Genomic DNA, 15,224 nt, shown 5'->3' with positions numbered 1-15,224 from the left:
TTTACTCTTCAACCTTAATCTTTTTGTCTTTCAAAATATGCCATATTTGCTTGATGAAACCTCAGGGAAATGACAATGCTTTGTACTCACTGGAAACGGTCATTTGTCTTGCTTTTTATTTGGTCATTCAATTTTGTTTGGGGGAACAGACATGCATGACATTTTGCAATTTTGTCCATTTAAAAAAAAAAATCCAACCTCCCCCCAAAACATGTTTTCAACTGCATGACCATTCCATTGACTGGCTCTCCTCATCCACAAGCATCTATCTAAAATTTTCTTGTAATTTCTGTACAGGAGATGTTTGAACTTGAAAAGCTTCATGTAAGCTTTATTTATGTAGACCACTGAAGTCAAAGATTGGTTTACTTTCTGTTACTCTTCTGTTTTCTGTGTTGAAAGAGTACTGCTTCAAGAACTACTTGATCTAATAGAAAAGGTTACAGATTAGTTCAAGCAGTGCTGTTAAATTTGGTTCATCCTTCATACAGAAGAATCAGTTCCAAATATCTTAGCCTATCACTGGGAGAAGTTTTAGTTGGCAGTTAAGAAAACCAGTCCACTCCTTCCTCTGTACTTCTTATTTTAGGGAAAAATGCATGCAGCAGGCTTATAAAGACAGAAATAAGCTTCTAATTTATTGCAGTTATAGTTTCCACATAAATTCTTTGTCAGTTACTTCACGTGCATCAGAAATAACATGCCGGGCTCCAGTGGTGCAGTCAGCATTGGAATTCAAAGCAGGGGGGCACGAGGGACATAAAATGATGAGGCATCTGGACGCCATACTGCGTCTGTGGAGCCCCGAGTCACAGGAAAGCGACTGGGATAAAATGACTGCCTTTGCAGAAATGAGAAAATGTATTTGGCACTATACGCTGGAAAGGGAAAGTTAAAGTTAAAAGTCAGCCTTGAGAGATGGTCATGACATTGCTTGCAGATGAGGGGGTTTGGTGATGATTTTGTTTACAGAGGTATTGTGTCTTTTTATAGAATAGATATAGGTCTGAGTAAGTTGTAAGGGAAATCACATTGTCCATTGATATTCATATAAAATGAAAGTAATGTCTATTGGCAGTCGTGTCTATAGTAGACTATTTAAAACGGCAGCCATAGCTTTGATGAAGGAGAACAGTTATGTGCCATCCTGGATGTTGGTTATCCTGAAATGCCTCCTGTAGCACTTTCTTCTCCCGGCCTTTCTTTCTGTCATACCAGCTCTCGCTCACTTATGGGTCCATTCTTAGGATTGCTGTAGTTTTACAGTTGAAGATCCCAGAATATAAGGCTCAGAACTAAGCTCTAGTTCTTTACTCACGTATTTAGAATGTCAACTAAATCTCTACCTCAGTACAACAGTTGCCAGGACAAGCTACCGTATTCTCAGTGTGGTGTTGATGGTCGATGGTTCAGTCATTCAGCCGTGTCCAATTCTTTGAGATCCTATGTACTGTAGCCCACCAGGGTCTTCTGTCCATGGGATTCTCTAGACAAGAATATTGGAGGGAGTTGCCATTCAGCCGTGTCCAATTCTTTGAGATCCTATGTACTGTAGCCCACTAGGCTCTTCTGTCCATGGGATTCTCTAGACAAGAATACTGGAGGGAGTTGCCATTTCCTTCTCCAGGGGCTCTTCCCAAACCAGGGATTAAACCCATGTCTCCTGTATTGCAGGCAGATTCTTTACTGCTGAGCCACTAGGGAGTGTCTCCTTTGTGCCAGACAGTATGCTAAAAGTCTCAAATATAGGATATAGAGAGTATTTTACTTATGAAGAAACCAGAGCTCAGAGAGTTTAAGTACTTTACCTGTGGTCACGCAGAAAGTTAAGTGGTAGAACTGGGATTTGGATCCATATCATTGTGATTCCAAAACTCTAGGCATTTTCCTTCCTGGATGTTCCCACTTGCTCAGTTCAGTTAATATATACCTGAAAGTGAAAGTTGTTCAGTCGTGTCCAGCTCTTTGCAACCCCATGGACTACACAGTCCATGGAATACTCCAGGCCAGAATACTGGAGTGGGTAGTCTGTCCTTTCTCCAGCGAATCTTCCCGACCCAGGAATTGAACCGGGGTCTCCTACCTTGCAGGCGGATTCTTTACCAACTGAGCTGCCAGGGAAGCTGCAGAATATATACCTGAGGTGTATTTATTTTCAATAAGCAATGTTTATAGGATACATTGTGCTTTTCTGTTCATTTCTTCCATTTAATAGCTGTTAATTGGAGTTCTCAGAGAAACAAGTAATACAAAACATTGGTACCCAAATCTGTTATTCAGATTTTATTACCAATTGCTTTAGAAGATAATAGATTGTAACAAAAATTAGTATGCTTTGAGTTTCTCCTTTTTCTTAGATTTGGGGGTTGCAGGGGGTGGGGGTAAGGATGGGGACGCTTGTGCTGGAAAAGCAACAGAGAGTTCAAAGTTCTGGGAATATAACAGCACTGAAGCATAAGCAGTTCCTTTCAGTTTGAAACCAACCAGAAGGAGATTAAAGTTTTCATTCTTTATAACACCAATGGTTTTCCTATTGAAATTAATAGGAAAGGCAGTCACGGAATCAGTCTTTTTCTTTCTGGGCAAATGTGGTGTCTTTACTTCGTACACTCTGAGGAAGGGGTCATAAGTGATTAAGTTGGGCAGTTAGATGGGAGAGTTATCAGCATTTTTGGCTAGGTCAGTAAAGCAACGAGTGAGTAATCCTCTGGGCCTGATTGGACTTTACTTGTAAACATAGCCTTTTCCTCCATCTGAGTGATTTAAAACTAAACAAAACAAGAGGCTGTTAGAAAGGCCTGCTTTCAGTGGACTTCAGAGCTGGGTTTCCAAGACTGCTTTGCACACACGGGTTTTCTAAGACATGTTCCCTTGTTATTAATCCTGTGGCCAATATTAAGGGGAATAGAGAAGGGAAATTCTGTGGCTAAGAGACAGGGCATCTTGAGCAATTAACATATATTTGGTATTTTTGCATTGTGTGTGTGTGTATATATATATATATATTTTTTTTTTTTTTTAAACCAGTTGGTTTTTGCATGTGAAGGGGACTCTGAACCTGTGGTGCAGGCATAGTTCCAGCGGCCCGTGGAAGGGCAAAATGAGTGACGACGTCTCCTTATAACATGAACCATGTGTTTTTTCCGTCATTTCTCCTTTCTTACTCATCCTGTAGCACGTTTGTGGTCCAGTGACATTCTGCAAACGGGACGTGTGTTGGGTCAGTGACTGTTCGGCGACTTAAACATAACTGGATTATTTCTGCCCCCCCTTCTTTCCACAGAGAACCTGCAGTTTTGGAGGATTTGACTTGACAAATCGTTCTCTGCACATTGGCAGTAATAATTCGGACCCAATGGTGAGTACACATCAGAAGGGAGGGAAAAGGTTTGGATTCAAGTGATGTGGTAGACACAGTTTCACATTTAGTGTTTTTGAGAATCGATACTAGGTAACCATCCTCCGGGGATCCTAAATCATGTTTGGAGAGAAGCCTAGTTTCACCATCTTAAAGACTCTTTTTGGTTTCATATGGAATGAAAGATGACCATCTCTCTCTTTGCAGGAACACCATTTCTTTAATGTCTTGGTTCCCAGGTTTCTTCAAGTCACAAGTCCAGAGGAGTTTGATTTCTGCAGTCTTAGTCATTGGTGCTCCCATGCTTTCTGTTCACAACAGTTGCACGTGTATGTGACTATTACACGTGGGTAGTGCCACAGGAGAGAGCCCTGTGATTTGGGTTCCAAGAGTGTGAGCCAGCATTTCTGAAAACCAGCCTTATCATAGGCCATGTGTGCAGCTCTGCACTAAGCTTAGGACCTCCTGATCTGGAGTGTCCTGAAATGAACCCAGTCCCCCTGGGGGCCAAAGCAAACCAGACTCCTCTGAGCCAAGCTTACTGCCTTTTCAGACTTGTCTCTGAATCACAGTCTGGGGTCAGGCCCCCACTGTGGTGTACAGGTTTTCCTTCAACTTTACCTTCTGAGATTTCCAAGGATGTCGGTGTATTTTCCATACAGTTTTGTTTTCCCCTTGTGCATTTTATCGTAAAGCTGTGAAATCAGGATTCTGTGCTTTATATCCGTTATGATCATGTGTCAGCTAAAGCACCCATCTATGATATTTTTGTAGTGTCTGAGAATTTCGTGGGAGAATAAAATTATTTTATTTAGATATCAAATTTTATTGATTCATAAACCAATAATTTTATCTGGTCAATCTTTTAAAAAATAAAAGTATAATTTCTTTTTTCTTTCTCCAAGGGAAAGTCTTTTTTTTTTCCCCCTAATATAAAATAGAATGAGAAGTGACTACAATTGAACTTGTTCAGGGAAAAATAAATTTATGCATGGTTAGGAGTTGACCACACGAAATGCTTCAGTGATATAAATCTGATCAGGTGATGGACTTCTAATGATTGAGTTTTGCCATTTTGTTCCTACCACTTTCTTGGGTGACTCAGTAGTATTATCTTTTTTTTCTTCCCCATGCTGAGATTAAGTGAACACTGGTTCATCTAAATCATTCTTTATTGATGAAACACAGTCCCCTTGGGTATTTAAACTGGTGGGAAAAAATGCAATAGGAGAAGAATATATCATACTAAGTTTAAATAAAACTAACTCATATTCCACTTTAAACAAATAAACATAAGCCAGTTAGTCAGTAGCTTTAATTTTTAATCATAAAGATAAATAACAGCACTGAGTTAACATAAGAAAAATGTGGAGATCCTGGGGCATGCCAACATTTTGCTGAGAGGTAGGACATTCATGGTTTGAATAATAAAACCTGTTTTGGGGCTTCATTTTCTGTGATTAAAGATACTTAATAAATTTTGTTTTGCAGGGTAAAGAAGGAGATTTTGTGTATAAAGAAGTAATCAAATCACCCACTGCCTCCCGAATCTCTCTTGGAAAAAAGGTGAAATCTGTGAAAGAGACAATGAGGAAGAGAATGTCTAAAAAATATAGCAGCTCTGTCTCTGAGCAGGTATGTGACAGTCAAGCAAATACCCTCTTGCTTCTCTCGCATAACAAAAAAAGCTGGGGGTGGTCTGTCTTGAGATTTTCAGTGGTGCTAAATACATTCATTGGCATTAACCAGGCTCCAGGACCATGCCTAGTTTGTGTAGACAAACAGTGGATTCAGCAAATATTTATTAAGCACGTAGGGTCATGCGAGCACCAGGCTTGGTGCTGGGAATATAAATCAGGTCCTGTGTTCTATGTACAGATGAGCAAAAGAGACATGTAAAGAAATGATTATTCTGTAGTAAAAATAAGCACTAAAATTTAGAAAACAAAGGAAGGATTTTATTTTCTAAAATATCCCTGCCTTCAAAATGGATGTCACCAGAATCAAACCTTAAAGAGACACTCAAATTTTCTTGTGAAGCAGACTTTTCAAATAAATGTAGTGTAAGTTGTTCTTAGGAGCACATAGCAAGTCAGAGAAATAAACTGAGAAAGTGTTTCCTAGCTGCAGGACTTACATAATAATCGTGTTTCTGCAGGGGGGTGTGTGTTCACTAAATAGCTTTATCTGCAAACATTAAGATATCACAGAATTGACAACGCCTCCTCCCCCAGTTCTATAATTTCATCACTAGGAACATGACCTTCTTTTTATGGGTGGAAGGAATAAAGACACTTGGAAAGCTGGGCCTGAGATAATTCTGACCATTAAAATTTCAAAACACTCTCCTCTGACACCTTTATAGTGTTCTTTCTGTAGTCTGCTGAAGTCCCCCTGTGTGAGCTGGTTGTCTAACTTGAAATAAGTAGGTAATGCCGCTTTAGCCACAAAATGAAACAGACATTTTTGCTCAGCTGCTGCCCTCTAGTGGACACGGTGAGCTAAATTCCGTGTCTGAATCACTCAGCACCGGCTAGCCCAGCCTCCTGCCCTGTGCTTCAAACAAAGCCTGTGCATCTTCTGTTTATTATAGTGGTTCTCATGGGGTATTGGGGGTGGGGGTGGTGATTTTGCTCCCCCCACCATCCCCAGGGCATCAGCTGGGGACATTTTTGATACTTGCAATGGGTTAGGGTGGAGTGGTGTTGAGGATGCATCTTACAAGGCACAGGGCAGGCCTCTGCAACAAAGAATGAACCATGCAAAATACCGAGAGTGCCCAGGTTGAGACATGAGACACTGGGGCTTGTTATACCTACAGGGGATGTCTGGCTTCCTCCGCACTCCCTGAATGTTACCCTTATTCTTTTCCTTTCTTGTCCCTATGGATGTGGGAGTGATGTAAAGTCTATATTTCTACCCAGCAATGAGACAGACTGCACATGCGTCTGTGAGACAGACTACATGCCAATGAAAGCGTGAATTTAAAGCACTTACTATTTAGTTGATTTTTCCCCCCAGATTGAAATATCTACTAAAAGCTCTTGTAAACATATTCCTAGGGTTTTTTTTTTTTGCTTTGTGGATCATTAGCATATAGCGTTCATGTCATTTTGAGCATTTCTCTGTAATTTTACTACTATATAGATGCCTTGTATTTTTATTTTCCTGTTTATTTGGAACAGTCATTTCACAAAAGCAAAAAAAGAAGGAATCATTATAGTGCTTTTTAGAGAAAGGAAATTAACATTGTAAGGCTTAAAAAAAAATCTTTTTACTAAATATATCAACTCTTCTGGTAAGGATTTTTGTCTGCTCTGTTCCTGCTATATGCCCAGCATCTGAAATAGTACCCATGGTATTCAATAAATGTGATGAATGAATTAATAATTTTTAAGAGCCTTATGAACATACACTATCAGAGATGTATATTTCATATTGCTGTTTTTCAAAATGTGAGGTTTTTTTTCCAGAAGAATTTTTAGAAGATTTTAATTGGATAGGTGGTTTATTTTATGATTCAGAAGAGAGGAATGAAAACCAACCTCCTCAGGAATTCATCCTTTGCAGCTTCAGTAACTTCCTAATAATGCGCCTCTCTCTATTGTTGTTGCTGAGGTTGTTTGCTCTCTTTTCTTAAATGGAAAACAGAAGTGTGTTTTGGATCAGAAGCTGCCCATTTGATTGTCCTCAAAAGTTTGCAGGACCCCGCAGAATCTCTCAGAGCCCTTCTGATGATTCGGCACTATGCAAATAACAGGTTTCGTTCAGCTGGTTTTGTGCTCACGTGGCTGTGTAGTATGACAGAGACTGTTCTGTTTGGGCAAGTAAACCATTCTGACTGCAGACTTTTAAAAACGTGGTAGTGTCTGTCTATATAGCACTTCAAATCAAATGAGCATGTGACACATGCAAATGAGGGCCTGCCAAATTAATGGATACCGAGCCACCCCAAAAGCGAGAAGTTTTGCTGAGTCACTGCTGTCACCATTCGGATCTAAAAGAGGCTTGACAGTTTTTACTAACAACAAACTAGAAGAAGTCAATGAAGCTAAACTCGTAGGGTGACTTACGGAAACTGTATTTTAGACAGAAAAATGGTATGTTTGAGGTACAGTTGACCTTTGAACAACACAGGTTTGAACTGCACAGGTCATCTCATGGGTGGATTTTTTTCAGTAGTAAACTCTACAGCACTGTACAACCTGCTGCTGCTGCCTCTGCTGCTAAGACGCTTCAGTTGTGTCCGACTCTGGTTGTCTGAATCCACAAATGTGGAACTACAGATAAAGAGAGCCGACTGCAAGTCGGGTCAGCACCCCTAACCCCTGTGTTGTTCGAGGGTCAACTGTGTATCTGGGTCCTAAGTGGGTATTTTATTAGCCAATTTCAATAATTTGTGTAAATAGAAATATAAAAATCTGATCTCTATTTTTAAAAACAAAAACAAGGAATACACTTTTTTTTAATGTAGAAATTTCCCTTCAAATAGATAAAATATTTTCTGATAGTACTTCCGGATACTACATCACTAGTGGATTGTATTTGATCTACATTTGAGGTCCAGCTTTGTGGCCCAGATGGTAAAAAATATGCCTGCAATGTGGGAGACCCAGGTTCAATCCCTGGGTCAAGAAGATCCCCTAGAGAAGGGAATGGCTACCCACTCCAGTATTCTTGCCTGGAGAATTCCATGGACAGAGGAGCCTGGTGGGCTGCAGTACATGGGGTTGCAAAGAGTTGGACATGACTGCGCTGCTAACACTTTATTACTGAACTAGGGAGTATGCAAAGAGCCTCTAAGCCTTTAACGAAATGTTTTGTCTCCAAGGTAGAGAGGTTTTTTTTTTTCAAGAACGTCTATTAGAGCATGAAAAACACTTTTTGAGTGCTTAATTAATAGTTATTTGAGCTACAACTTGAAGATGAAGCAGGATATAGATTAAAAAGAAGGTGTATTTTGGGTAAAAGCATCAGACATGAGTATAAAGATGAATTTGATTGATTTGGTTGCTAAACAACTGTGTATCACAAAAAGATACACATCCCCTCTGACGAATGTAATTTTGTCGAAACTCATTTCAGGATTCAGGCCTTGATGGGATGCCGGGCTCCCCTCCGTCCTCTCAGCCTGACAGTGAACACATGGACAAGCCCAAGCTCAAAGCCGGAGGTTCTGTGGAAAGTCTGCGGAGTTCTCTGAGCGGTCAAAGCTCGATGAGTGAGTCCAGTTTGCAATCATAGATGATTTCCTTGGCGTCTAAGTCAGACTTTTGCTGAGTGTCAGGTTCAGGCAATTTAAAGATAAATAAGACCGAGTTCTTACCCTTAGGGTGCTGTTACAGAGACAGACCTGAAAAATACCTGGCCCTAGAGTCCTGTTTGTTTAGTAGCCGATGTCTAGCAGTAGCATAAACAAGAGGGTAATGATTTTGGTCGGAGGGGAGAGAGAGGAAAGCACGTTAGCGGAAGATGTGGAAACTGAAGGGAGGAAGTCAAGGGGAAACACTGATGACAGTGACCAGCAGAATCAAGGGAGCTGACCAGGGTTCTGCAGCGCACACGTTGCTTTCCTGACCTCTGGGCGCATCCTCCACCTGTAGCAACCAGCGATCTTCTGACCACTTTTTTGTCTTAGAGATTTTGGTAGAAATCTCTCATCAGTGCATTGCCCTCTGCCATGTTCTTTGTCGTGGTGAATCCGATTCCTTTATTAGCATGTTAGTGGGGGGTTAGTAAAAGAGAAGACCAGTGCTTCTCTCCAATTGGCAATCTTTAATCAAAAAAATGTTTTAGTGCAGAATTCAACACAATAACGTGACATTATTTTCCCCTGGTGCATTTGGTGTAGTGGGACGTCCCGATAATTCTCTTCTGGTTTTACAAAGAAAGCTAATGTCTTCTTAACTTTTATGAATATAAAATGTTGATGAAAACTTTATTAGTAATCTTAGTTTTAGTCAACTAAGAACCGGGGGTTGGGGGGGAGATGAAAGGAGAATGACAAATGTCCCTGAAACACACACTGTTGAACCACTCCTAACCCAATGGTGGTGTTGGCTGAGCACTGTGGGGGAAGAGACCCAAGTTTAAACCCACTACTTAAAAAGCATTTGGCTTTGGGCAAGTTACTTGACCTCTTTGAGCTTCCTCATCTGTAAAATGGGGTAAAGACAGTATGCCTGACAAATGGGAGGTTATAAAGGTTAAGGCTGTTGTCCTCTATCAGAGAGTTTCCATGTCACTTGGCTTCCCTGGTCATAAAGATAACTGCTGGAGTCCCCTGTCCAATTAGGGGCTTGATTAGGGAGAACACTCAGAAAACTCAGATCGTCCCCTGGCCTCTGCTCAGGTCAGGCTCATGACTGCCTTCCTCTGGCCCTTACCTTCCTAGTCTGTGATAGCGTCAGAGTCGCCAGCTTTGCTGTGCAGGGAATTTGCATTGACCCAAGTTCTGCATGTGTTCCCTACAGGTGGTCAGACAGTGAGCACCACCGATTCCTCGACCAGCAATAGGGAGAGTGTCAAGTCGGAAGATGGTGATGACGAGGAGCCCCCGTACCGGGGCCCGTTCTGTGGGCGCGCCAGGGTGCACACCGACTTCACGCCCAGCCCCTACGACACAGACTCCCTCAAGCTCAAGGTGTGTGTTTACTTGACCTCAGAGCAGTCACCCCAGGTGCCCTGTGGCTTTAGGACCCGTTCTCTTCTCCTTTGTGTTGAATGCTGACCTCTTGTGGTGCAGACTGGCCAACGCATCTGCTCCTTTGATACATTGGTCTCTTCTGCAGTGAAAAACCAGAGAACCAGCCTGCCTTTAGGGATAGAGGCGGGTCTTGTGTTAATTCTGTCTTATCACCACGCTGGCCCTGTCTTCTGACCCCAGCTTCCCTCTAGAATTCCCACTGCCCTTCACCTTCCAGTCTCAGTGCTTTTGCCAACTGAAAGGACATGACTGACTTCACTGATGTGATCAGTGACGTCCTTATGGAGCAGATGGGATTTCACAAAATGTATGAAGTGAGTATAGAGCAGGGGTTACCACTGACCTCTGATTGGCGGGAATTTTTTCTCCAAGAAGTAGGAGCTCTCTGGGTGAGGGCAAGGCCTTCAGAGAGCCAGGTGCCCACCCAGCCGTGAGCCCTGGTGGACACCTTGAGCCACCATCCTCTGGGGCAGGAAGGTGGAGGGGATGGGATCTTGGGCCTCAGTGGGATCCTGCACAATCAGGAGTTCTCTCTGTGGTCTCTGCCATACTCACAATCATATCAGGTGACTCGTGGAGCCCTGATTCTAGTCTTCATAGCGTCTTCACATCACATGATTGACACTTCTGATGGATTGATGGTTCATGCTTGGAAATGTACCTAATGGAAAGATCCTTCTTCCCTGGGCCACAGAAAGGAGACATCATTGATATAATCAGCAAACCCCCCATGGGCACCTGGATGGGCCTGCTGAACAACAAGGTGGGCACGTTCAAATTCATCTACGTGGATGTGCTCAACGAGGAAGAGGAGAAGCCCAAGCGCGCCACCAGGAGGAGGAGGAAAGGGAGACCCCCTCAGCCGAAGTCAGTGGAGGACCTCCTGGATCGGATCAACCTCAAAGTCAGTTCCGTCCTGTTCTGGCGGACCCCACGTTACCTTCTCCTAAACTAAGCAAGCAAGGGCACCTTCAGGGAAGGGTGGGGTGATCTGTGTCATCCAAGAAGAATGACCCATGGCTGTGATGAGTACTATTATCCTGTAGAATTAGTATTATCAGCACCGTAACACTATCCTTTACCTCCCTTGAGGGTGATAGAATAAACTCTGGGTTGAAATTTCTTCCTAGTCCAAAGAGCAACTTTCAAAGAGCTGTGAGCTTCAAGCCACTACCAGGAAAGGCAGTAAGCACAGGCTCCTGGCATCCTGACCGGCCTCTCAGAGGTCTTGAGGATTCTCCCTGCCCCCCCCACCACCACCACCTTTACCCCCAGCATCTAGTAAGGTGGGTCTACATGGTATGACCTGTTTCCTCCTTGCAAAGCTATCTTGCTCCTGGGGAAGTCACAGGTCTCTCTGAGCTGGGTTTCAGTGGCTCCAGATGAAAGAAGTGTCTCCTCCACCACACGCTGGGTGGCATTGCAGGCATCAGCTCACAGCAAGGGCACAATTAAAATGCAGGCCAGTGGAGTCCACCTCAGCTTTCAGTGTACACTTTCTTAACCCATGGTTAGTGAAGTGCTCTGCTTGCCCACTGAGCTGTAGAACTGGGGGGTACAGACTGTCAGAAAGATACTTATTAATTTTTGAATTAGCATCAAAGTGGCTGTGGAAAAAGAGTTTAGGGGTTTGAGACTGGTTGTTGATCCTGGACCATGTGGCTGAGCTGCTGACTCTCTTCTGTCTTATTTCCCTCCCAGGAGCACATGCCCACTTTCTTGTTCAATGGCTATGAAGATCTGGACACCTTTAAGCTCCTAGAGGAGGAGGACTTGGACGAGTTAAATATCAGGGACCCAGAGCACAGAGCTGTTCTCTTGACAGCAGTGGAGCTGTTACAGGAATATGACAGTAAGTCCCTCACAGCCCAGATGTGTTCAGTGAGATCCATCACATTCTCAGGTCACCAGGAGGCTCCCGTAAGCTGCTAATATGTGCTTATGTCCCCAGAGTCCCTCATTTGATCTTTCTCTTTCCAAAATGTGAACGTGTTGGTCACTGAGTCGTGTCCAGCTCTTTGTGACCCCACAGACTGTAGCCTGCCAGGCTCCTCTGTCTGTGGAATGTTCCAGGCAAGAATACTGGAGTGGGTTGCCATTTTCTTCTCCAGGGGATCTTCCTGACCCAGGGATCGAACCCAGGGTCTCCTGTATTGCAGGCTGATTCCTTATCTGATCCACCAGGGAAGCCCTACTCTTTCCAAAGCCAAGGTCAATTTTGTATTATGTCAAACAGCACAAAGACATAGATTCCCAATGCCAATGCAGGAGCAAAAGAAAATCTTACTACCCAGTACTTTTTCACTGAATATTGAATTGTATTTTTCTTTCTTTATTTGGACTTTTTTTTTTCTTTTTCTTAAGACACATAGTTCATGCCACCTTGGGGGCTGGTGGAATATACAGCCTTTAGGAGGTCATTAAAATACCCAGGTGCAAAAGTGACTGACAAACTTGGGGTATCCTGTCCTGCCAAGGGTTAATTACTTCTCAAAGCACATGAGGAGTTGGAGCTGTTTTCTGATTGAATGAGTTAGTTAATGAATAAATGAAATTCATCAGCTTGCATTAAAGAAGCAGGGAATCATCTCGAGCGAATATGTAGAGCAGAGAATTCCATATTGCAATTTCTCTGCCAAAATGATAGCTCATTTTTACAGTCCATGAACAGAATTCAGTGAGCTCACAGCTTTTATATAGTCTATTTGAATACACTGTATCCTTTGCTCCATTAACCCAGTCTTATCTTGCTCTTTATTCTTCTGTCTGACATCAAAAATATTCCTGAGATTATTCATCATGAAGGGGGAAGCATCCTTTCCAGTGATTGAATTCAAATGTATTTTCTTTCGTGTGCTCTGCTTCAGGGATATCAGTAGCTAATAGCATTTCCATTGCTAAAAGACACACCAAACCCATGGTTAATGGTGGAAAAAAAATTGTGCATTACTGAATGTACCAGACTCAAGAGACACAGAAGTGTCTCAGTGCAGTTAAATTCACTTCTGATTAATAGGTTGTCCCTCTAAATTAACTGATGACACACCGTCAGATAGGTGTCTGAGCCCTAGATAAACACACTGCCTTCGGGGATAGATTTGGAGGGAACTGTGTTCCGTAGTTAATATCAATTTATAACCGGGTCTCTTTAGGATTGGAGTTTCCCAGGAGACACCATGGGTGAGGGGTTGCCCCGTGACCAGGTTGTGTCAGAGCCTGGCCCAGTGCCTGGTGAGGCTGACCAGCTATATTGATATCAATTAATAGTTAATTATCTAGTCTCCTGGACCACATCTGCTCTATAAAATAGTTCATTTGCTCTTCCTCAGCCACTGAGAACAGCTGGTTGATAAACCCCATCCGTTATGTTTCCTCTAGCATTCAAACATAGAAGGAGCAAAGCTGAATTCTGAGTATATAAGGCAGGGTCTGTCTCAAGGGCTGGGGCTCCTTGTCTTTCCTGGGATCATGTCCTGAGATCTGCCCCAGGGATTTTTTATAGGTAAGGGGATATTTGCCTGTCATGATGCCCACCCAGTAGTGTAAGGAAGCCTCACTGCTTCTTCATAAATCTCATTTTGAATCTGTGCTGTGCCACCGTTGAGAACATCCTTTATATATAATGTGGAACTTCTTTTTAGCGGTTCTAAAATAAAGGCCCTGGAGGACTCAAGGGTGCCAGTGAGCACTGAGAGCCTGGATCCAGGATTACCCTAGGATGAGAAGAATCTGCACTCAGCAATTCTAAATTCATTGTGCCTTAGAAGTACGCTAAGTAACTGATAACTTAGGAACACATCAGTTTCTGTTAGAGTTGACAGATCCAGAGATCTGCTGAGATCTGAGATGTCTCACTCATCTTCCATCTCAGCTCCCACAGAAGCAAGACACACACCTGCCTTATTGCTTGGCAGTCAGGCGGGTCCAGCTTCTCTCACTGCATCTGTGCATGGGGAATGCCAGCCTTCCCACAGGGTTCCTCCATTCAGGAAAGACTCTCATTGTGCCAGAGCAATTCCTTCCACTGATCCCAAACCCATTCTCCTTGATCTGCCAAATGAAAGCTGTCTTTTAAGAAAATCATTTTCACAAGAATTGTAATCAGGAATTATGTCAAATAGGCGGGGAAGTAGAGAGAAAAAACAAATCCACATATCGACTTCGTAAATCCAACTAAAGTTAACATTTTGTTGTGCTTCAATCCTTACTTTTTAAAGACATAAATTTGCAAGCCCATTGGAAGGCCTGCTATCCAAGAATCCCATTCTTTTCCCAAGAGAACTACGCTCCAGAAAAATGGCACGTGTCCTCAGGGCATAAGTACCTTTTGATGTTTGGATGTCTCATCAATGTCTTAGCATACTTTTCCTTCCTCTGTGTGTGTGTGTGTGTGTGTGTGTGTGTGTGTGATGAGATGGAGGAAAGCTTTAGTCCAAATTCAAGTCATGTCCAAATGAGGTTTTAGCCCCAAGCCCAGTGCTTCATTCAACTTGACTGTGAGAATGTTCATGGATCTAGCTCACTTTTTTCTTCCTTTGTGCCTTGGCATTAATGTTAGTGAGCATGGGAGAGGAAAAGACCTTGATTTGCAGTCTATCTAAGAGATGCCCCTCCCCTTCACTCTCCCTAAGGAAGGACAACCTGCCTGGGAAACACTGGCTTTTAGTTTTAGGGAATATTGCTAAATTTGATAGTGGGATTCCTGCAAGTAGCCGCTGATTGTATCCTTCAGGAAGAAAGTGGCTCTATCTCCTTGAGAAAGAAGAAGGTGGCTCTATCTCCTTGACATGTTTTCAGGCACTGCAAAGGACCCCTTCACTCCCCATAATAACTTCAGGTTATTATGCCACTGTGTGGTAGGCTGGCATTCCCAAAGTTTCAGGCACAGTCCTCATTTTCCTGCAATGATGGGGACAACTTTTCTGTTTTATTCCCATCGGTCAGCACTTTGGAGTCTGTTTTGGCCGCTGCAATGCACGGACCTATCTCACCAGGGACAAACTGCATTGATTCCTCTTCCTGGGTTGTAACTGATAGCTCAAAGCCCTTATTTTACAAGTATCATTTTCCTAAATAACATGCTAGGCTAGAACAGAGGCTATTCCAAATCCGCAGACTCTTCCATACAATGAGGACACCACGCTAGAATGTTCCACTTTC

At 42.8% G+C, this 15,224-nt stretch overlaps 1 protein-coding gene across 6 annotated transcripts in view; it reads left to right on the top strand.

Annotated features, from left to right (window-relative positions):
• Window positions 1-15,224, top strand: part of SASH1 (SAM and SH3 domain containing 1) — a 265,093-nt gene that overhangs the window by 235,822 nt on the left and 14,047 nt on the right. For all 6 annotated transcript variants that reach the window (XM_010862553.1, XM_010862555.1, XM_010862552.1 and 3 more), the window contains 6 exons: window positions 3,284-3,358; window positions 4,850-4,993; window positions 8,444-8,579; window positions 9,832-10,001; window positions 10,759-10,968; window positions 11,766-11,916. In XM_010862553.1, the coding sequence (XP_010860855.1) occupies window positions 3,284-3,358; window positions 4,850-4,993; window positions 8,444-8,579; window positions 9,832-10,001; window positions 10,759-10,968; window positions 11,766-11,916 (886 nt within the window). The remainder of the gene's footprint in view (window positions 1-3,283; window positions 3,359-4,849; window positions 4,994-8,443; window positions 8,580-9,831; window positions 10,002-10,758; window positions 10,969-11,765; window positions 11,917-15,224) is intronic.

Source organism: Bison bison, unplaced genomic scaffold, assembly GCF_000754665.1.
Source record: "Bison bison bison isolate TAMUID 2011002044 unplaced genomic scaffold, Bison_UMD1.0 scf7180017864483, whole genome shotgun sequence".
In the NCBI taxonomy this organism is placed as follows: Eukaryota; Metazoa; Chordata; class Mammalia; order Artiodactyla; family Bovidae; genus Bison; species Bison bison.
Note: the sequence above shows the minus strand (reverse complement) of the source record. Positions and strands in the feature narration are given on the sequence as shown.